General features: G+C 40.0%; 1 protein-coding gene across 4 annotated transcripts; it reads right to left on the reverse strand.

Annotated features, from left to right (window-relative positions):
- Positions 1-1,100: 1,100 nt before the first annotated feature.
- Positions 1,101-21,865, reverse strand: LOC131246528 (uncharacterized). 4 transcript variants are annotated; one of them, XM_058246740.1, is made up of 2 exons: positions 20,826-21,865; positions 1,101-1,360 (listed from the first exon to the last, which is right to left on the reverse strand). In XM_058246740.1, exon 1 carries the CDS (start codon positions 21,749-21,751, stop codon positions 20,831-20,833), a length of 921 nt encoding a protein of 306 aa, XP_058102723.1. In that variant the 5' UTR covers positions 21,752-21,865; the 3' UTR covers positions 1,101-1,360; positions 20,826-20,830. The 4 variants fall into 4 exon arrangements, with proteins under 4 accessions (XP_058102723.1, XP_058102724.1, XP_058102725.1 ...); XM_058246741.1 differs by lacking the exon at positions 1,101-1,360 and adding an exon at positions 9,213-10,438; XM_058246742.1 differs by lacking the exon at positions 1,101-1,360 and adding an exon at positions 11,419-11,665.
- Between the last annotated feature and the right edge of the window lie 3,143 nt (positions 21,866-25,008).

Consider the following 25,008-nt stretch of genomic DNA (forward strand, 5'->3'; position numbering starts at 1 on the left):
CAGCTTACTGACTCAGTTCCAGTCGACTGAGTAGGTGAGCCAACTAGACGATTCCAGCTGAGTTTTAAACCAAGTTGGTGAAGTGTAGTCTCTATCCAATCGAGAGATATCTTTGATCAGGCCGGCTTGCTTGTTTTGGAGGGTTGCTCCTGGAACATCATCAGGTGGGAGGCTTCATGTCATCTTTGGGGGAAATCCAAAGATTGAATGAGGAAATTCAAGCTCAATGTTGTTCTCTGCTTTCATGAGGGCAGTCATCATCATCAGCCCAGTGTGAAATGTCCTCTACTTCCCATCCAATCTTCCATAGCTCTTAAGGCACCATCCTCAGGTAGAACATTTGAAACTGAATTAGCATCCTATGTGCTTAAACCATCGTTCGACATAGCTCAACTCTATATCCAGTCTGGTCCTGTTGAGTCGAAGACTCATCAACTCTTTTCCTGAATCAGCCCAAAATGAAAGGTATACTAATATTTTCAATGGAGAATGAAATCATCTTTACTGCAGTGGTATGATAATTTGGTTCCATCTTCAAATCGCTCTCCCTGTACCATATTTCATTGAAAATGTTGATGCTTTGACTGGGTGAGTGACTCAGCAAAGTAAATGTGATCTGGATCTTGCCGACCTGAGTAGACCGAGACAAGTTTTGAGTCCAGCCAGCGAGTTTTAGAACTATGGCCTAAACCATTAGCCTCATCGAAGATCTCTACACTAATCAAAGATCTCTATTCAAAGGGTCAAAAACCATTAGCCTAAATCATTAGCCTCATCAAAGATCTCTATTCAAAGGGTCAAAAACCATTAGCCTAAATCATTAGCCTCATCAAAGATCTCTATTCAAAGGGTCAAAAACCATTAGCCTCATCGAAGATCTCTACACTAATCAAAGATCTCTATTCAAAGGGTCAAATCGTGATAAGACCCTGAAAGGTACCGTCACCTGACATATCCATCCCTACCTTAACGGGCATCAACTCGGCAAAATGAGAGTCTTCACTTCAACGTAGAGGTCCAAGTTCAAGCCAAGCTAACCAACAGAAGAGAAATGGAAAAAAGATGAGGTCACCATGACAAGCCAGTCCAGAAAGCATGTCTTCAGTATGCCAATACCAAAGTGGCCAGGCAAGGAGCTTCCATCAACTTCCAATTTCCACATACTGAGATATGGGACTTCTTCACCTTGTCTTGAATGTCTTAAATAATAAAGCTCTAGCATTTAACCATGTCCCATACAGTCGCACAATAAAAATACAACCTGGAGATTTTGAGGATACTTGACCATCAAAGATCCTTTTTCCATTCCGACTTCTTTGCCTTCAACGAACAGGTGGGCCATGAGATTCTTGCGGGGACACTGAAATCATGAACCAAGAAGACAGATTAAAAGCCTCACATGCCATACAGCAATATAAGCAAACCACGATTTTGCATCCTTTAACCAGATAAAGCATATTTTCAGAAGCCATATTCCTCTTTTGCAGATGGTCAAGACAAACAATCTCATTTGCCACACCTTCCACAATGGGAAGCTAGCCAACCCCACTCTTTTGGCCTAGTGGGTTTAAATGCAAGGAGCTGACGCCTTCTGAAAACCTTTCAATGAAGAAATGGCGGCAGACAGGGTCCGGATACACCCAACAACCTCATACCGACCCCTCTGAAACTTACGTCCCATTGTTTGTTTAGTCTTTCTTGGTGGGAAACTGTGGGAAACACTATTTCCTGCATTCTATTTTTATTAGAAAATAAATAAATTTATTTTCCCACCTCCACCCCTAAGAAATGCACTTTCCCACTATACATGGAAAATGGGTTTCTCAAGGGTAAAAGCCCAAATATGCCACCATCCATGATCATCCATGTTCAATTGCCTCAAATGTGCCATATTGTGCCAAATGAGACATTGTCCATCTTCAATTGTACCCTACACATGCCACTCTGCCACATGTGCCACCATCCATCTTATCTTATGCCTCACATGTAAAAAGCCCCCCAATGTGTTAATGTGCCACATGTCACCATCCATCTTCTTTTGTCCTACATGTGCTATTGTGCTCCATTTATCACAATTCATCTTACTTTATCCCACAAGTGCAAAGCACCCCGCATGCACCAATGTGGTGCACGTGCCATTATCAATATTCAATCCTCCAAATATGCAACATGCCAATGTTGCCAATGTTCCCAAGAGCTGTCATCTAACTTCAACACCCATATGTCAAATGTGTCAAGTGTATCTTGTGCCACACGTGCCATCGTACAACGTCAAGCACGTCACATGTACCATGCATGCCACAATTTAGCTTCAAGTGCCCACATATGCCATGTATGCCACATGTGCCATTGTTCATCTCTACGCATCCCACATGTGTCACGTGTGCTAATTTGGCACATGCTAGTGACTACCTAAAACTTTTTCAAAGAACTTTTTTATTTTATTATTTTGCCAAATAATAAACTTGAAAATAGATCGTAAATTTCTACAAAAATTTCCTTGGCAAACAAGGAAAACAATATTTCTTTTCCCACAATTTCCTGGAAATAAAGTTTCCTAAGAAATATTATTTACTTTCTCATGCATTTCATGAATCCAAATAGGCCGGAAAGGAAAATCGTTGAGGTCCTACTACGACACTAGCAAATTCCACATTTACGAGAGCTTTCAAAAACCCATTGCTTGAGACACTCACAGGGCCACTACAGCTAGTTCTCCTTCGCTGATTTTTCATTATCTTTCTCGTTGCATACATGTTCTCGCATTGACCTGAACTAGCCACATCAAAGGTGTCAGAGTCAGTGAGTCACTATGGGATCCCGGTCTTTTGCAACATTGCTCGTGTGCACACGTGTCCCAACTCGCACCATTGATAGACCATACACTGTACCCTAGTGCACCTAAAAAATTCACCCAAGTGATTTGTTCCACATGATCTTAAGACTTCTATCATGTGGACCGCATCATCATTATGGTCGCCACATGCGTAAATCCGATGCTCCGTTAGTGAGATATGACCCATCGAATCCACGTCCCAAATTGCGTATTCTGTAACACAAGCAACCTTTATTGTGTTAAGCCCATCTGGGCCTAACGCCCACTTTTAGAATATGGAAATTACCACAAGATAAGACAATCACTACATGACAAAATAAGCATCTAGCAAATATAAGATAAGCACTATAAGACAAAATTGGATTCTATCTCAAAACCCATCATTAACTCTCTCTTCATGCCTTAAAAACTAATCATGGCCCATGTCCACCTCATCCTATGCATGTATTGATTTGTGTCACATCAATTTAAATAACTAATTACAACGCTCCACCTCATCATCCACCATGCATCACCTACAACTCACAACCGTTATCCATCCATTAGCTAATGCATGTCTAGATTTCTTCCACTTTGACCAATGCATGCTTAGCACCATCCACCTCATCCATCCAATACCTATACCATATACCACCTTTCACCTCACTTTTAGCACCAATAAGACCCTATAAACTTGCCCCCTCAACCCCCAATTCCCTATATAAGAGTAGGAGCTCTCTTGCACTTATTCTTTTCTTATACTTAGAAAAATTCTAAAATTTCAAGAGAGTGAGAGAGAGTGGGTCCAAGGTGTGGCCCACCATCAATCTTAGAAGGAGTGGACCACACATCATCATCAAGCCATCCATCCATTGAGGTGAGTCTACACCCCCTCCTTCCATCTTCCTCATCCTCCTCTTTCTTCCTCTTTTTATTTTCTTGATATGTGTGGGCTTCACCGGTGTGGAATTCTTGTATGCATGTATTTATGGCTATGGTGGTCAGCAAGGTGGCCCACGTCAGTATGGCCTAGCATGATGAACATTATATCCATACCCTTCGCATGTAATCCCATTTTTATATCTGGACAACAACTTGTAAAATTCACATAAAATCAATCATGCTAAGATCAGAGTTGAAACTTGGGAATAATATGAACCACAATATGAGCTAACTATGTGCCAAATTTCGTAACCATCCAACGGTCCAATCATCCGTAGCATTAAGTTTACTTGGCTGCTGTCTAGCAGTGCATGCAGGATTCTGATTTGCCAAAAACGGACCTTTTTTTAATTCCTTTAATGAATGTATTAAAAATATATGTTCCGTTAGATTCGTAGAAAATCGAACTAGCTTTCCAACGGTATATAATAAGCCTCAATCGGAGTTTGGATGGCTGAGATCTTGGCCTTATACGAAATATGTATTTGAAGGGCTTGTTATGACCAATCTTGTGTGAGTCATATCCGTGATTGCAACGGTCAGATGTATTTGATATTTGTTCTTAACTTACTTGAGATAGCAAATAATTATATATATGGTCCCAATGGTCAGATTCTTTCACGATAAAATTTAGGAAATTCCGGACCGACAGATACTTGCGTAAGGACAAATCTTGAATTTCTATGTGTGGTTCAAATGGATCCAAGGCTCTATATGGTTGGAAACCTATAAACAACCTGAATGATATATTCTCAAATCATCCATTGGCTCAGATTTTCCAACATTGAATCTGATCATAGATATTTGATCAAGACATTTCATGTGCTACTTGTATGTTGTATGTATGTTGACCACAACATTCATCCTCTTATTATGGACCCACTTGGTACTGAGACCACTTTTGATTTATGTACTTCATTAGTTCATTTAATCTGGACAACCATGTGTATTAATGTGTCTCTTATCTATACTTTGCTAGTGTGTGGGCCCCACTTGCTATTCTATATATTTCCTTTCTTTTGCACTTTCTGTTTGTCAGAATATTTCGAAATACCTAACGGCATTGCATGTAGGCCTCTTTGACACCTTGTGGTGGGCCTCACACTCTGTAGTTAAGGGTACCACTACGGGTGATGTTTAATTTTTATACAAGTGAGCTGGGATGTCCCACCTTTTTGTCAGGAATGATCCCTAAGTGTTTGAAAATTGGGCCCTAAATTGTGACATGCCTCATTACTGAAAATTGTCTGATTATTTGTGTTTTGTACCAGCTTTGGGCCTCTGTAGTGGACCACACGCTGGAGATATGAGTAGACCACCACTTGGAACCTTTTACCCACACCAGTGAAAAGATAACTAATATTTTAATTTGGTTAAATCAGACCTCACATGATCAGGGAGTGGATCCTAAATGGATCAGGTATGGTTGTGCAGAAAATTAAAGTGCCTATGTTTGGCCCTATACCAAATATTACGTGTGCACAACCAGTTGGTCCCAGCTTATAATGTTTGAAGTACATATATAGTACAACCAAGGGCACCTAACGACACACTGAAATGTGGTCTCTTGTCATCTTGGGACATACTCAAAGTCAGGACAAAACTAATTTTGCACTGTGTTTCCTGCACATTTCTTCCAAGTACCCATGTTTGGGATATCACCATAAATTATATACACCAAACAAATGAGGCTCACCTTATACTTTTTAAAGCCCATGCATAGATCTAACATATGGATCCTTCCTTTCACCATATGTGGGTCCCACATGATCATAAATTTGGATTGAAGCTGGCCCAAAACCAACATTGCACAAAAAATCTGTTTAACATAAAATTTATATGGGGCCAGTAGTCTACCACCTTCCCAAAACATTTAATGCAGCATCTAAACTCTGAAAAATAACTCCCAAGTGTTGTTGGGCTAAGAACCTTAAGTGGGCCATCTAGTATGGGCTATCTTGTATGGGCCTTACCTTTCATGTGATGAAGTCCACCTAGCATGTTTTGTACTTGTAAAATATTTAGTAGAGAGATCTAGCTGTCCAAGCGTTCTCTTAAGATATAGGTGGCCTTGGGCCCATCTAAATGATGCAACCCTAAGGCCCAAGCGGGCCCAACACTAAGAAAAATCGTTGGGGAGTGAGAAGCCCACAATGGTAACCTTCCTTGAGCCCGTTGGGCAGGCCCATTACCTACTGGGCAGTGTGCCTTGCATACTACCTCTAGTCAAGTGGATCACATGCTTAGAGAGACCTATTTTACAATGCATAAACTGGATAATTGTGCTTTTTCTTAGTTTGTTGTGTATTTGGCTAGTGGGCCCAATATGATGTATGACATGAAAGATGTTAGCATGTTGTCCTTGTGTTTGAGATTGTGATTATTTCTAGTTAATGGTAGAATGTGTGAGGCCCACTTAGTTGTGGAATTAGATTCACACCATTGAAAGCGTTGCGGTTGGAAGTGTATGCCTTTGAGTTGGCCTATTGGTTCACCGAGTGAGACTTACACTTGACCTATACAACCCCATGCCTTGTGTGTAGTCCAAGGTCAATGTGAAACTCACACTAGGTAGGACGCACCTAGTGATGGTTGAGATGATACATATATGGTAACATGATAATGATGATGGTGAGTTGTTAGTTGAAATGATAGATATGATATACTGGATGGTGAATTATGGCATATGCATTGATGATGGATGAGTAATTATTTGTGTCACTTATGACATTTCTTATGTTAATCATGAAATGAAAATGATCCTCATGGCGATGATGATGATATTATGTATGTATATGCATGATGACAAAACATGCTAGTTGACGTCCATGCTTGATAACCAAGTGATAATAATGCACGTATTAATTGTCGTGATGATAACCATGTTTTACTTGATGTATGGATGTTGATAAATATATGATATTGGTGAACGTAAGGATAACCTTATGCATGATAGACAACTAATGCCTAAGGCATGTATGATAGTGATGGATGATGGCCATGATATTGATGCTAAATGTGAATCCTTACATGTTGTGTACTCCATGCACATCCTTGCATGATGTAGCTTGTAACGATGAGTTTGATGTTGAATAATGTTTATGATAACGATGATGCATACGAGAACTTGTGTACCACAATAATCTATGCACCTTATGCATGTACATGCTATGTGAGCCTTGGTGGCTATTTTTTAAGTATTCACAACAGGTATAGGGCCTCGGTGTGCTATTGAAGACACTTAAATGTATGGACCTTTGCGTCACATTGGTTATTCTTGTATTGGGCCTAGCGTCTTGAGCTTATGAAAGCCTACTTGCCCACGAAACTTGGGATGTAAGCTGGTTACAAGTAACCGTTTGATAAGAGGTCAAGCAAGCCCACTTTCATGGCCAAGGGAATGATGTTTTGATTATTGTCAGCTTGTTGGTCTATTTGGCCAATTAACACTATTGTTAAGTGAAGCCCATGAGAGCATTAGATGATTATGGTATGTGATGTGTTGCGATATGTGGATGATGTGTGATGTGTAGCTCACACACAATGTTTATGGCATGTTTTATGTAGCCAATATGTGATGGACATGGCATACATCGTGTAGCCTATGTACATGGTTGGGTCTCATAAGACCAGATTATAAATTGATGATTAAATCTTAATTGGGCCAGGTTAAGGCCCATTGCTTATGGGTACTAAGGTCATGATCCGGCCCGTATCAAGAAAGGATTATGGGTGCACATGGACATCCCCAATGGATAATGGACTATGACCCAAGGGTTTACTATTTAGCATCCATGTGCCATAACATGGCAAGTTGATCTATTTTGCCTTTGATAGTTTGATATACATAGTTGATTAATGAGCATCCATTTTATATACATGCATGAACACATCATGAAGTTGGAGCCCTTATGTTATTCTATATACCTGGACATGATCGAGAGGAGTTGGGAGATTTTGAATATTGTTTTGATTTAGGCCCTCGTGTTGGTCCATGTGGTAGTATTTGGGCCCTCGTGTTGGTTCGTATGGTAGTAGTTGGGCCCTCATATTGTTCTTTGTGCCTAGATGAATGTCTAGATGAGTTTGAGTATGTACATGCCATTGTGATTACACAATTATATGGGCTTTCATGGTGATGTATTTCTCGAGTGGATGTTTTATACGGTAGCCACATGATGGGTAGTTGGGTGATGTGGTTTGTGTTGAGGCTTGATGGCCCAAGTGTTGATATTATGGAGAAAGTTTTGAGAAGGGTGCGCTATGGCCACCCTAGGCTTAGATCCCGATATTGGAGACGCCTATCCTCCAATGAAACTGCTAAGATTGGTCAATCGGGTCCTCTTTCGTCGTGTGTCAGTAGGGATGAGCACATTATGATGGGTGCAAGAGTCTTTTCCACTGCCGGGACCGAGAAGGGAAGATATGTGACGACCCTACCTACCGTCGTGTGCCGGGTTGAGGTGGGTGGTATTTTGACTGCTGAGGTCAGGTAGGGCGAAACAAATTAGGGTCCCCCATTGTTAAGCCGATGGCTAGATGAGTAAGGGTTGACACACCCAATACTGTGCTTTTTGAAAATGTTACCTCACTCTTATGTATGGATAGTGGATTACCCATGTGTGGTATGTTTGTGATTTCTGATGGAGATGTATTATGCGTTGTGGAGATGTACTAGCAGATGATGACGGATGTTGTCCCGCTCTTATTGAAGGATGGTGGATTACACCTGTGTGGTATGTTCGTGGTTCCGGTGGAGATGTATTATGTGTTGTGGAAAATGTACTCACGAAAATGATGGATGTTCAGCATTTGACTCATGCATTCATTCATCCACTATTCACTCGCTGGTGGTGCGCAAATGAATCATTATGTGTATCTTTGCAATAACCACAATTTCAGTTATGAATGGGACTAACCTGAGATAAGAAGTTTACCGCATCGAGTCTAGCTATCCAAATCTGGTATGGGACTGGTTTGGATAGAAATCCCTTGTGATGAACCCCACGACTTGCGATACCGCGTACTATCATCTCGACTCCACACGCCAGCTTTGTCATTTCCTTTTCATCGTATGACATATAGTAGAAAATGGAATTTGATTATCTTATTCATGATGATTGGCTATTCTAATGGTTCATGGTCACTTGTTGAGTGGCATGCCTATTATTGATGTCATGTTCATGATTACTTGTGTAGTTATACGACATGCTTGATTGATAACCTGCTCACCTATAATAACATGCTCAGTTAATAACATGTCGATGGTTGTTTTGGACGTCTTTACGAGAGTGCCCTGATAAGCCCTGTTTTACTCTCGCCATGAAGTAGACTCACGAGTTTTGGTTTGCTCATACAGATGACTTACACTTTTTCAGGACGCACGCAAGAGATGTTAGAGTTTGCTATTGTTTCCTTCATTACTGTTGAGCTGGTGCACCATATTATGTGTGACATATCGAACAGATTCGTCTCTTCAATATGCGTTGATACCATATACAAAATGTGTAATCGCCTAAATAGATTAACTGTACAGGAAAAAAAATAAAAAATAAAAAAAATCTCTGCCATGAGCTGGATTTGGTGTCGGGAAGTTCGCTAACCGTTCACCAAGTCCAGTAAATGGCGAGGAAGTTGCTCCGACCTGAGTTCAGGACTTGGGAAGTAGTAGTGCCTGGGCTCCGAATTTGGGGCGTGACAGTCACGTCCGAACGTGACCAGTATAGGTTACCCCTTCATCTTGTCCATTCCTCCATCACCTATATTATCATCCCAAATTGGTAACCCACCAATCACATCTAGCTGCATCCCATCACTGTCAAGGGTGACCCCGTGGAAGCACCAGCAACAAAACCATCTTCTTCAATGCCCATCTCGTACCTCACAACCCTCCCTCACAACTCATCTTCTTCACCATTCATCTCCAGTAGAGTAGACCATCAAATGACCAGTTGTGCATCCCCCCAACTTCCATACCCACCATGGTGAGCCTCTAATAATCCAAGAAAGAAAGAAAGAAAGACCTAGCACCCAACACAGTCCAGCCATTAGAATTAATGCCCCATCTATCAGACTCAACAATGTCATGCCAAAAACCGCCACCAGATCTGATAATCGGCACTCAATCAGCATCCTGCTTCAATCCTCATCATTAACAGCAACAACTGGACCACCGTCCTTGGCCTTACAGCCCAAGATCAGCATCATCAACAGCAACACCTAGACCAACATCCTTGGCTACACAACCCATGATTGAGGACTGATCGTGCATCCCTGTCAACCCCACCATAATCCAGACCAAGCAGTACCCCCAAACTCAGACTTGCTTCACACTGTGCATAGATCCAAAACACAAGAGCCACATAACCGTCTTCATCAACTTCTCCAGCACTGGATACAACCTGTTGTTGCAATCCTCAGCTTTACCACCCAAAATACTAAACCATCAGGTCCACACAAAGACCCAAAGCCCATAGTCAACCATCATACCTACCGTCATCTTCAACCATGGGGCCACCTGCCACCACCTTCCTCAAGCTCTGCAATCAGCAATCTTCTTAAGCCTCTGTAATAACCGTCGGCACCAGCTTCATATGCTGACTCAGGCTACTACCACCCATCACCATCACTAAACCACTCTAATCTCCATCTCAATCTCTGGGCGCCAGAGCATCTCCACCCCTAATTCTCGTATGAAAACCCAATCTTTTGGTGTCAGTTAGCCAGACATGTAGGAAACATCCACTCCGAGCAGCCCATCTTTTCTAACCATACAAAACCATGCATCCAGTGCATTTTATTCAAAGAAACAAAAAGAAAAAGGAGCCATTCAATTCTTAATCATCCAAGGTTCAACCCATCCCAGCCATTCATGACATCAGAATGGTCAAATCCTTCCCAAAATGGCTAGCCAATCACCCATCCAGCCTAGGAGTGGCAAAACTTGACCCGACTAACCAACCTGATCTGGGCCTAATCTGCAAAGTCAATTGACCCATTTCTCATATAGGTTGGATTTGGATTGTGTTTTGTCAACCCGAAATTAAACAGGTTGAGCTTGTGTTTTTGTTGGGTTGGACTCGATGGATAATCCCCCTTGCCTCCTTAGTAAATGCTAACTATATAGGTATATATACTATATAATTATAAAATGTTGTAAGTTTAAAAAACCCTAAACTTGATTATGATGGTTGTAATTTGGATTATAGTAGGTTTGATTTTATATTAATTAATTAATTTTCTAAATATGTGGTTGATATTTATAAAATTACAATATTTTTATATCTTTTAGTTAAATATGTCAACTGGATCGGGTTTGGCCGTTTGGGTCAACATGCAACCCCAGATCCAATCAACTCGTCCATCTAAACCATTCACCAAACCTTGGATGGCTCCACAAGTTCAAGATTGTGGCCATGGTGCCAAATGTGCTAAGCACGCCAATCAAATATCTGATAGTTGTAATGGGGAGACTGAATTTCTTAAAATGGCAAATTTAAATACTGAATAGATGCCTCAAGACCACACTTCAAAGAGACAAGTCAAGTCTCTAAACCGAGACATTACTCAAAGATCAACACGTTGGCATGCAGTATGATTGTGAACCATTGATCACCTCACCTGCTCAAACACATATGCAGTCCAAACACCATGTCTAAATCTTCTTTTTTTTCCCTTTTTTGAAAAGTATATAACATGTCCAAGTCTTATAGAGATTTCAAATGTCTTAAGTTTTGTGGAGATTTTGAACATCTCTTCATTTATGAAGATTTGACCGATGATGAATGTACCTTAGATTTGGCTTGAGTACCTCATCATCAAAGGAGATCCGACGTGCGATGAATCAGATGTCAAGGAAGACGAGTGCTTGAAGAAATTGTGAGCACAGATAAATCCAAAGTTGATAGACTGAAAGAAACATTTTATCATGAATCAACAGTTGGGAGTAGCCAGCACTTCTATATATGAATGCATGGCTGTGACTTGTGACAACCATAGACTAGAAAGTAGAAGGGCAATTCAATGGTCAGATTAGTGTATTCTAACAAGGGCCAACTAAAAGAACAATTGTATTAATCAGTGGATACACCACGGCGAATAGATGACGACGATCATTGCATTGAGAAGATGTAGAAGACTCAACAACACAATGAGATGCAATCGACACCAATCAAATGGGGAGGATTACATCATCAACTTAAAAGTCGAAGAAATATCACTTAAAACTGCATCATGTTCAATGGTCGACATGGTGTGCCGTAAAGGCCGTTATGTAAAGGTATCGCTGGCAACCGTTGCACATTACACGGTCGTAAAGGCCGTAACAGCCGTTATAGAAGGAAAAAAAAAAATGATCCATAAAGGCTGTTACAGCCCTTGTAACGGCCCGTTATGCCTCCCATAAAGGCCGTAACAGCCTCATAATGGACCATAATGGCCGTTACACCCCATATCGTAAAGGTAACAATGGTGGCTGTTACAGCCACCATTAGCATTATGGAATACCTTGATGGCCAACACCTAATCAAACAACAGAAAGTGGAAAACAATAGAAGTGTTGTGTGTTAGTCCAAAAGACTAACATACACACATATATGAACTTGAGCAAAACATATAATGCTCTATAGGAGTACATGGAAAACATCCTTAATTACATACACATACACAATTATAGATACTTTCCTACACTCACCCTCAAGCTGGAACACAGATATCGATCATGCCCAGCTTGGAACACATATGAAGAAGATGATAGCGACTAGCATGAGCCACTTCTCCTCAAACACAACATGGTGGAATACAAGATCCTCAATTGTTGGTTGTCTGTAGAATATAAATTGAGCTTTCGTCGTTCATTGAATCTTCTCTTTAAATAGAAAATCATAACTAAACTCGACAATCATCAAGCCACCAAACCGCCATTCACATGAAAAATACTCTCAAAGACACGTGTAACACTCCACAATAAGTGAATGAGGTACACTTGCAACAATTGAGAGGGGGACTACACCTACAGTTGCATGTGAAGATGCATGTGCAACACCACACAACATGTGAGTGAACTGCACCCACAGTTAATACCAAAGGCCTAACAAAGGAAGAAATGATGAACGAAAAAAGAAAGCTCCACTTGTCAAGTTGGATCAAGCATCACGTGGAACAATTTGTACGCAAAGTGCCTACAAGCATAGAAGGAGAACACTAGCTATACAATCACCATCCTCAACATGATTCCACACCTCATTTTGCAACCTCACAAAATCAGAACAAAAGACACAGAAATTTCGGAAAAAGAAGAAGAAGAAGAAAACCAAAATAAGGACCATATGGCACTCATTTCTCCAAAAAAAAAAAAAATCATAACACCTCCAAATCTCAACGAAATTTCATGGCTCTTCTTTTTAGTGATTGCTCATGATCATTGTTGTCAAATAGCATAAGTGATCGTATGTGACCCAAGGGGATTATGCGGATATGCGATCACATAATCGCATATGCCATCACACATCTCCAAAAAAAATACATTTTTTAATGGCATAAGTGCATAAGCAATTGCATGATCACATAAGCCATTGCAAATGCCATCCTATAATCGCATAAGCCATCATATATGCCATGGCATGATGCCCAATGGCCATAAAACCACATGTGCCTATGGCATATGCAGTATATACTCCCAAAATGGTATATGTGATCGCATACAACAATACTACTCATGATCAACCGCAGTTAATCCATGTAACAAATCTGCCCAAAAATTCCTCAGAAAGGCAACATAGTATGAAAACCAAAATCTGTATTTATTTTTTTTTCCCAAGTTTCTCTATTTTTGTTGAAATATCAAAGAAAACTTATCCCAAATTTGTGGAAAAATCATCAATATTCTTCTAAAATCATTCTCTTACAAAACCCGTACTTTTCTACCTCAAAGGACTATCTAGCCATACCCCTTTAACATCATTCATATGACCAAATGACGCAAGTAGTGGACCTCAAAATCATAGATTTCGATTAGGTCCAAACACCTACTTTGACACCAAGTTGAAAGTGGTGAGATAAGAGTAAGAGAAGAGAGAGAGAGAGAGAGAGAGAGAGAGAGAGAGAAGGTTGGGGCAATAAGATGAGTGTTGCATGTTAATCCAAAAGACTAAAACACATAAACGTGAGAGAAACATAAAATGCTCCACGAGAGTACATGGAAAAAAAACATACACATAAACACAATTACATATATTTTCCTACACAAACTTGAAGGCGAGTTTTACCAACAATGGTATCAAAAAAGGGTTATGTTATGTTATGACTATAATGGTTGTTACATAACGGTGACAATGGTGACCATTAAGCAATTCGGATCTATAACCCTCAATTTGAAAAAACTGGCCCGTAACAAGCCGATACAGGCCAATACATTTTTCCTTCAAAAATTTCATCCATTACCGCCCGTATCGTAAGTCGTAACGGCCATTAAGCCGGCCATTGCAACCACCATTACCGTTATTGCATACCTTGCTTCCAACCTGGAGAGTTAATGACCGGATTGCACAGGTTGCAAGGCGGGTTTTGTTGGTGGTAGTAAGCAATGGTGATGAAAGGATGATTGGGGCGTTTGATGGGTCAACAACAACTGGTGGTTTTTTTTTTTGTTGTTGACAAGTGGTGGGTGGATTATGGTGGAGAACAGGGACGACTTCTTTGTCACCTGTTCTAATACCAATTGACATGATTTGTTCAAGTTGATGCAACAACATGTACTGGCAGCAGGGAGCATGGCGGAAAAATACTTTTTTTTTTTGGCAAAGGATGGCTAGCTGATGTGGCCTTGCTAGCATCTCAAGCAACATGCTATTGAAAGCTCCTGAATATGTGAAGTCCGCCAGTAGGTCAACAGGACTTGACGATTATCCGTCATCACATTGCTTGAATATGAAGATGCACTCACGTAGAAACAAAAAATCATTAAGATTTTCCTTCATCACATTGCTCGAATACAAAGATGCACTCACGTAGAAACAAAAAATCATTAACTATCTGAAATAACCCAGATTATATGTATTTATAGATATGAGAGCGGATAGTATCTCAATCCTACTCAAACTCCTAACTAATCACAAACTCTATCTAATCTCTAACAAATCTTGGAGTGTAATTAGTAGATAAGGGAACATATTGTAGATTAGGAAAAGGAGCCTTCAAATTCTCTAGTAGGATACGTGGTAACGGGATTGCAGGGATGTTAAAATAAAATAAATAATAAAAAATAAAAATAAAATAAAATAAGACAATAGGATTGTAGGGTCCACTCTTCACACGATATCATTCCTTAATTGTGGTTGCATCATCTGAATGGTTTAGGTATCAAAAGTGGGTTTTAGGAGATTTACAATGAGGAAGGAAGAAAAAGGCTAGGGCAACTTGTGTTGTATATGTTAGTCTCTTGACTAACACACGCACGCAAACTTGAAAGGGACATACAATGCTCCATAGGAGTACAAAACATACATACACAACAAACACAGTTACATGTATTTCCACACTTCCTCTCAAGCTGGAGCATAGATATTGATCATACCCAGCTTGGAATACATACGAAGAAGATGATGATGATCAGCACAGGCCGTTGCTCCCCCTCAAATACAACATAGCAGGATCCAAGATCTTTGATTTTTGGTTGTCTAAAGAATGTAGTTTGAAATTTGTTCATTTGTTATATATTCTCTTCAAATAGGAGGCCATAACCAAACTCGACAACCATTAAGTCACCAACTCATCATCCACATGCAAAATCATCTCACAAACACGTGCAACATTGTACAATAAATAAGTGATAAAGGAAGATGAGATGAACGAAAAAGGAAAGTTCCAGTACTTGTAAAAATCCTTCATGTCAAGTTGAGTCAAACATTATGTCCAATAGTTTGTGTGCATAGTACCTCTAAGCATGGAACGAACACAACTACACAATCACCATCAACATGATCTTACATCACATTTCACAGCCCTATAATATCAGCATACGGAGGAATAAAGAAATTCCAGCAAAAACGTAAACACAAAGGATCAATGACACTCAGTTCTCACAAAAAAAAAAAAAAAAAAACATCATAGCACATCCAAATTCCAACAATTCTTGTTTATGGTGATTGCAAATGATCAACAACAATTGCTCCATATGGAAAATCTGCCCAAAAATCTCTCAAGAAAACATCACAATAAGAAAACCGAAATCTGAACTTTTCCAACTTTTCTCTATTTTCATTGAAACACCACAAAAAACCTAATTCGAAATTTGTAGAAAAATCACCATTTTTCTTCTAAAATCATTATATTCCAGATCCCATATTTTTATACTTTAAAAGGACTATCTAGCCATATCCTGTTGACATCATCTATACGTACATATAACATTAGCAATGGGGCCCACTATCATAGGTTGTGATTAGGTACCAGCCTATTCCGTAACGGTAACAGTGGCTGTAATGGTTACGATACGGGGCATAACGGTTGTTACAGTCTCTCTTTTTTATTTTTTTATTTATTGAAAAACCCCCCGAAAAACCTATATCTGCCACGTAATGTTGACTAAAAAGTATGAAAAACCTATATATGTCCCGTAATAGACAATTACGAGGCTATTATGGCCTTTATAGGGGATGTAACATGCCATTCACGGCAATTACGGGTCATTTTTTTTCCATAACAGTTGTTACGGCCGTTACGACTCCGTAATGTGTAACGGTTGCCATCATTACCTTTATGTAACGGCCTTTACGGCACACCATCTCCCAGCTATTGTATGCTCTGATACCACGTTGGTTTTAGGAGATTTGGAATGAGGAAGGAAGAAAGAAGAAGAGTGGGAGAAAAAGGCTAGGGCAACTTGTTTTGTGTATGCTAGTCTCTTGACAGTTGACACACACAAACATTAAGTTGAAAGAGACATATAATACTCCACAGGAGTACAAAACATGCATACACACACAAACACAATTATATGCATGTCCACATCAAACATATTTGACACATGTTCAAAAGCAAGTACCTAGCAAGTTAAAGTAAAAGGAAGTCACGAAAATGCTAATATAACCCCCCATCATAATACATTGTACATTTCCAATACATATTGACGATTGCATTCGTCCATGAAATAAAAATATGATACAACAAAAGGACGAGCTTGCTTTGGATGGTGACCCTCTCGTTAGGCTCACCTGAAGTAAGACTAGATATATAATATGAACAAACAATCTCAAAATGGATCCATGGTTCAGGAGTCCACTCCCTCCAAGCTACAAGGATTCCCAGCACCCCAAAGGGCCTCCCTCCTTAGAACATTTGTGAAATTTGTCATTCGCCATCAGCATTTGATGATCATATGAAGAAGCCTTCTTTGAATAGTTTCAAGCAAAGAGGTCTTATTCTTGAATATTCTCTAGTTTTCTCTTTTTGCAACCTCCCATAGAATTCCAACAAAACACATATTCCAAGAGGATCTCTTCCAGTCCTTAAAGAAACCCTCCTAGCCATTCCCCCACTACGTTCCCTATTGAGGTGTTAAACATCCATTCCACCCCAAGTTGAGGGAGGATGAAAGTCCACACCAGTGTTTTAAATAGAGATAGCATGTTGTGTAGCGGTCAACACTCTATAGCATGTAGTGTGAGCTACATGATACTTCCTAATTTTTTAATTTAAAAATAGAATTTTTTTTATAAATAGTTAGAAAAAACATATAAATATATATATATATATGCCTAAAAGATTATTCATTTTTTCAAATATAAGCATGTTTAAATAAATTATTAATTATAATTTATCGAAAGCCATTCCAGATATATAAACCAATTCAAATCATTATCACATTAACAACTTTCTAAGCAAACCACTTTAATTAATAAGGTCAAATTAAAACCACAAGTAACAAGTATGAAAAGAAATTATAATTCCACATGTTGAGAGCATTAAGTACAAAATACAAAATACAATTATCATTTATAGAAAAAATGTAGCGTACGCTACATACGCTATGGGGGATTTGCACTATTTGCTAACGCTACGTAGCATCATAGCTACGCTATTTAAAACACTGGTCCACACCTCCCTCACACCAGGCAATGGGGGAATGGATGATTGATTGATTCTTCATTGCACACACACGTCGGGAAACGCCATGTTCCTCTTCTTGCATTGTCTAATGTGAGGACCTTATTCACTAAGGTTATCCACGTTAATGCTTTAGATACCTTGGCAGAATGTGTGCTCTAGATACCTTTGCGTCAACATTGCCATAAAGGATTTAGCCTAGTAATCTCCATTTTTGTCAATCTCCACACCTTGTTTCCGACCGATAGGTGCATGTGTACCTCGCTTAACTTGCTTTGAAGACCTCTGAACTACTCCAACTCTGCATGTAAAGGTTTCTTTCTCCTCAACCCAATGTCCCATATAGCATTAACCATTTCGTGTCGTAACAATCCTGAATTCCTACCTCCTTGTCGGCATCTAACTCATGTAAGTCCTAGAAAGATGACTCTTAAGGGTGAGTCTTCCAATCAAGTGTCCCTCCACAAATATCCCTGGCAGCATGCAGGCCTAGGGCTGGTTCAAGCCCGAATTTTGAAAGCCTAGCCCATTGCAAGCCCTATCTAGAAAGTAGAAATGAATTCCATCCCCCCTTCCGATAAAAAATTTAATACCCCTTATGAACTCTTTTCCAACTGTGTGTGTGATCATCCTATTGTCATCGGTTGTGAAAATATATGTAATTGTGTTTGTGTGTGTATATATGTTTTGTACTCCTGCAGAGCATTGTACGTTTCTCTTAAGTAAATATATGTGTGTGTGAGTTAGTTGGTTAAGAGACTAACATACACAACACAATAGATTGCATTGCCCTAGCCTCTCTCTCTCTCTCTCTCTCTCTCTCTCTCTCTCTCTCTCTCTCTCTCTACCACTTCTACAGATTTCTTCTCAAAGTTTCTTATACTTGATATCAAAACGGTTTGTGTGCATAATTAAAGCCTACGATTATGGGGCCCACTGCTTATGTCATCCATACAGTAGGGTACGGCCACGCAGTCTTTTGAATAGAAAATTATGAGATTTGAAAAATAATGATTTTAGAAGAACATTAGTGATTTTTTTGCAATTTTTTCACAAGTTTTTTGTGGTGTTTCAACAAAAATAGGAAAAAGTTGAAAAAGTTTAAAATTTGATTTTCTTGTTGTGTTGTTTTTTAAAGGTTTTTTCGGCAAATTTTCCACATGGAGCAAGTGCGGTTGGTCATATGCAATCACCATAAACAAGAACCGTGAAATTTGGTCTAGATTTAGGTGTGTTATGATGTTTTTTTTGTGAGAAATGGGTGTCGTTGACCCTAGGTTTTTTTTTTTTTGTGAGGGGGGTTTGCTGGAATTTCTCTGTGCCTTCATTTTTTAATGTTGTGAGGCTGTAAAATGAGATGTGAAATCATGTAGAAAATAGTGATTGTGTAGTTGATGTTCTCATCTGTGGTTAAAAGTACTACACAAACTGTTTGACATAATGCTCGACCCAACTTGACGTTGAGGATTTCTACTAATGAAGTTTTCCTTTTCCGTTAATCATTTCTTTCTTTATTAGGCTTTTGTTGTTAGTTATAGGTGTAATTCACTCACATAATGTTGCACATGTTGCATACATGTCTTCACATGCCACTGTATGTGTATCCTCTCAAGTGTTATGAGTGTAGTTCACTCATTTATTGTGCAATGTTGCACGTGGTTGTGAGAGGATTTTGCATATGAATGATGGGTTGACGACTTAGTGATTGTCAAGTTTTCTGATGACCTCCTATTTGAAGAGAAGATTCAATGAACGAAGAAAGTTCAAGTTACATTCTACAAACAACCAACAATCGAAAATCTTGCATCCCGCCATGTAGTGATTAAGGGGGAGCAACAACCCATGTTATTCGTCATCATCTTCTTCGTATGTGCTCCAAGCTGGGCATGATCGGTGACCATAACATCCACTGCCATTATCATTATTATACAGATCATAAAGGTCATTGCAGCCCCCGTAACACCTATGGCAAGTCATACAATATTGATATGTGTATGAGAGTTGGGGCACAGATTTGTATCGGTATGTGTATGAGACTTTCCAAATCATAAGTCATACAATTTTAATAATGGTTTTCTTAAGGCATGTATTCTTGAGGAAATCTTTCAAAAAAATAATAATAATGAACAAACAAGCTATTATTCTCAAAGCATTCCCTTTGATCTTCAAATAGTGGGAGAGAAGAGGAACAAGAACAAGTACACTGATAATGGCAGCTTATCAAAAAAAAAAAAAAAAAAAATCAAAGCAACATGGGGCTACATATAATCTTGAAAGTTTATGCCATCAATCAATGCTAGCAAGCATTACATTAGAAAGAGGAAATCCAATGGTCATCAACTTGGACCAAAATTTTGTGTCCAAAGGATTATAACACATCCTCTTAAAAACATTATGTACATAGGGTTTCAATGTGTCAATCTACAAAAATGTAAAAGGAAAAAAAGAAAAATAGACTTTCCACGTGGATGATTAGATGAGCTAAAAAGCAGCAGAACACAAGCAAAGAGATCCACCAATTCATCAAAATCACTCTGTTAGTATACAAAGACAACCCCAAAATTCCACATGATAGCAATCATTTCAGGGAAAGAAACAAAAAGAAGATTCCACCATACCCAGAGGAATTATAGGGTCTTTGCTAGTCAGACAGTTTGCTGATGTGAAGACTCCATACAGGTGATGGACCCCTGCGAATGGGGCATGCCTCGGAAATCATCACACGTTGGAAGATCCAACCATTCAAACAACATGGCCCCCAAGTAGTTGATTGAATAAATGGAAGGTTAGGATCTCCAATCTGGGAGATTTCAAGTGCATCCTCTGTCCTCATTTGGGGTCCACCAGATGAATCATTTGGATCACGGAAGGATGGTAGAATAAATAATACTGATGATCAGGTCCCTATCTATAGTTCATCAAGAAAAGGAAGAATGACAACAAGAAGGAGAGGCACATGGCCCACCTCAATCATGCCTGTGTGTTCGTCAGCGCCTTCATCTGCACATGGTTTGAGCCCACCACTGCCATGGCCGGCACCAACGATGTCGGCAGTGCCTCATACGAGCCCACCCGCCTGACCCCAGCTGCCCTCGCCATGACCGCATAAACCACCAACACGATCACCGCCACAAATACCACATGGAAAACGAACACCAGATCGAGAATCGCCATGGCCCGCAGCTGGCTCTCCTCGAGATCGCACTTGGTCGAGCCCTCGATCCCTCTCACGACATCCAGCAACCGGTGGCAACCATCGGGGATGAACCCATCAGCATAGAGCGAGAGCCCCGTCTGCAGCACCCACAGCCCTTGAAGGCAGAGGGAGCCGGCAAGGGCAATGTCCGCAACAAAGAGGCGAGGATCAAGGGCGAGGGCGAAACAGAGCACGCCAGAAGCGGCGGAAATCTTGGAGGAGACGGAGTCGCATTTGGATTGGAGAATGGAGGAATTGAGGGAGGACGAGGAGAAAGAAACGAACGACTGAACGGCGAAGGCGATGGAAGCAAGGCAGAAGATGAGATCGGAAGGGAGAAGAGGAAGGAGGGGAGAAGAGGAGGAGGATATTAGGAGGGAGAGACAGAGGAGGAGGAAGAGAAGGAGGGACGCGACTGACTGGAGGGAGGAGATGCGATGGACGGGAGCGAGGGGATCGGAGATGGAGGAGAGAATTGAATGGTAGAGAATGGAGAGGAGAATGGAAGAGAGGATGAGATAGAGAGGGAGGTGTTTGAGGAAATGGGAAGAAGATGAAGAGGGAAAGGGATGGTATGGTTTAGAAGGAGGAGGGGAAGGGGATTTAAAGTGGGATTTGATGGAGAGGAGGAGATGGTAGATACCGTAGGAGAAGAGAAAGATGGAGGCCAGGATGTGAAAGAGAAGAGACGCCATGAGAGATGGATGATGGGCTGATGAAAATGGAGGGTGGTGATGGTGGGGCTTTGGAGAGGGAATCCTGTTTATATCTGAGAGTTGCAGGCTTTCTTACGTCCGTTGCCAATACGGACGCGTTTAACTGGTTAACCCAACACCGGCCACCTAGCTGTTGTCTAGGGCCTCACATGATGTATGTGTTTTATCTATGCCGTGCATTCATTTCGTCAGTTCATTTTAGGGCATAAGCCTAAAAAAAGGCAGATCGAAAGCCTAAATAGACCACACAACAGGAGATGTTGGAGATTGAACTCTTTCATTGAAAACATACCGGGAGATGTAGAAGTTTTGCACTAGATTGATGTTTGTGACTTTATGAACAAGTTAGATAGTAAATAAATATTGCCTTCGAATGTAAGAATCTTCAGCATGACCTTGTGCTTGTGGCCCATCCAAGACTGGGAATTTTATTATTTTTGGGCAAAGTATGTATTTTTAGTGAGCTTATTACAGCAATTGTGTTAAGTATTACATACGTTCACTAATTAGAGATATTAAAGTTAATTTATTAATTAAATTCAAGCCCTTGTAAATACACATGCATAGCGACTTTTGGATTAAAGTTGATTCTCAATCGAGGGTGCCAAACACAATAGATGGATTTGAAAATTCCAAAGTGCTGAATCTATGCTCCCCAACGGGCCCTTGGTGTCCGTTTGGGTTAATGTCTCAATTTTAAAGACCCGGAAGTCTTTAGGATTTAGTTCAAATGAGAGCATTTACGTGGCCTATGGCTAGGAAACACACACACATTTACATAAAGAGAGAGTAATGCTCACACACAATTAATTGGACATTACATTTTCGCCCAACTGGTAATGCATTTAATGAAAAGAAATTCTTCTTGATGGAAGTAAAAGCGTTTCTTGAAGACTAATTTTATTTTAGCATAGAAAAGCAGCCATGGCTTGGGTGGACCCATCATGGTGTTAATGTAAAATCAACCCCGGCCATCATGTATATCACTCCATGTTAGATCAAGGTCTCAAATTTTATCCCAATCTGTAGTTCAAATGCACCACAGAATTGAAATCAGTGTACATGAAAAGGTTCACCCTCCAAACAATTTCCCTTAGTGTAGCTCACATGAATATGTATGAACCTAATTTTTGGAACCTAGGCTTACTTTTGATTGACATCTAATGGTTGGAATATATTTCACAGTTTCGTCACGATGGGCTCTGTAAAAATCAAAGGTGGATGTCTTTCTCTTAATTATTTTATTAGTGTGGCCCATATGAAAACCCTTGTAAATACACATGCATAACTACTTTTGGATTAAAGTTGACTCTCAATGGAGGGTGCCAAACACAATAGAAGGATTTGAAAAATCCAAGGTTCCCAATCCATGCTCCCAAAGTCCTTAGTGTCCGTTTGGGTTCATGTCTCAATTTTAAAGATGGGGAGTCTTCAGGATTTAGGTCAAATGAGAGCATTCACATGGCCTATGGCTAGGAAACACACACACATTTACATAGAGAGAGAGAGAGTAATGCTCACACACAATTAACTGGACATTACATTTTCGTCCAACTAGTTATGCATTTGAAAAAATTCTTCTTGATGGAAGTAAATGCGTTTATTGAAGACTAATTTCATTTTAGCATGAAAAAGCGGTCATGGCTTGTGTGGGCCCATCATGGTGTAAATGTAAAATCAACCCCGACCATCATGTATGTCACTCCATGTTAGATCAAGGTCTCAAATTTTATCCCAATCTATAGTTCAACCGCACCACACAATTGAAATCAGTGTACATGAAAAGGTTCACCCTCCAAACAATTCCCTTAGTGTAGCTCACATGAATATGTATGAACCTAATTTTTGAACTTAGGCTTACTTTTGATTGACATCTAATGGTTGGAATATATTTCACAGTTTAGTCATGATGGGCTCTGTAAAAATCAAAGGTGGATGTCTTTCTCTTAATTATTTTCATTAGTGTGGCCCATAGGAAGCACAGGTTAGCTTGATTTATTGACACTAGGCCTATTATTTAATTATACATCTAGTGGTTGGAGTAGATCTCACATACATACCAGGGTAGGCCTATAAAAAAATCAGGGGTGGGAATCCACAATGCATGTGTTATATCCTCACCGTTAATCCAGGCTCACCATGATGCCTATTTGAGATCCAACCTGTTTAGATGTTAACATAGACATGCAATAAGGGAAAACATAAATATAAGCTTGATCGAAAACTTCTGTTTCCTCGTGATATTTTCAAGGGTAGGCATTCAATCCCCACTGTTTTCTGTGGTGGGGTCTATTTGAGCTTTGGATATACCTCATTCTTTGTATCATGCAATAAAATGATCTCTCCAAATGGATGGACGGTGTGGATACAACAAATACATCATGGTGGGCCCTATAGAACGTAGTGACATGGCTTCAGTAGCTAATTGCGTCATTGCTGGCGGAGAAGTAACGTAATTTAAGGTGGTCAACCGTAGGAAGTTTTCAACGATGGGTGATCGTCACAACTGTGAATGAATGGTGTGGATCTAACACACACATCATGGTTGAGTTCATGCCTTACAATAATATATATATATTTTTTTTTAAAAAAAAAAAAGAATGAATGGTGTGGATCTAACACACATAATGGTGGGCCCACAGAATTTGCCACGTCAACACAATATGGCTGGAAACGGAGGGCGCGGATTAGATACTTCCCACCTGTTCTGAGCTCCGGACAGGCGGACGCTCTGAGGGCAACTGAGGGTCCACCGTGATGTTTTATCCACACCGTCCATGCATTTTTCCATATAATTTTAAATTATTAAGACAAAAATGGAGAATATCAAATGCTTAAATGGATTACAAGTTGGGGATTAGATTACTACCGTTGAAAAATTCATGGGGACCATGGAAGTTTTGTATCAAGATGATATTTGTTTTTTCAATTCACAGGTATATATACGACCGTATCAACAGGTTGGATGGCAAATAAAAAACACGGTGGACCCTAAGAAGTTTTCCACGGTGGGCATCCTTAGCACCGCTGCTTCCTGTGGCGTGGTCCAACTGAGCGTTGGATCTATCTTATTTTTTATTCACTTCTGTAAAACGATATGAAAAATGGATGGACAGTTTGGATAAAATTAAAACATCGTGGTGGACCCTCAGTGGCCCTCAGAGCGTCCGCCTGTCCCGAGCTCCGAAGACCAATGGCTGATGATGGTCGGTGCTCTGTGGACCCCACCATGATGT

The sequence above is a fragment of the Magnolia sinica genome, chromosome 5 (assembly GCF_029962835.1).
Source record: "Magnolia sinica isolate HGM2019 chromosome 5, MsV1, whole genome shotgun sequence".
In the NCBI taxonomy this organism is placed as follows: domain Eukaryota; kingdom Viridiplantae; phylum Streptophyta; class Magnoliopsida; order Magnoliales; family Magnoliaceae; genus Magnolia; species Magnolia sinica.

What these genes read in the sequence shown, in the direction of transcription:
- LOC131246528 (XM_058246740.1), bottom strand. Translation starts at nt 21,751, where the DNA reads ATGGCGTCTCTTCTCTTTCACATCCTGGCCTCCATCTTTCTCTTCTCC.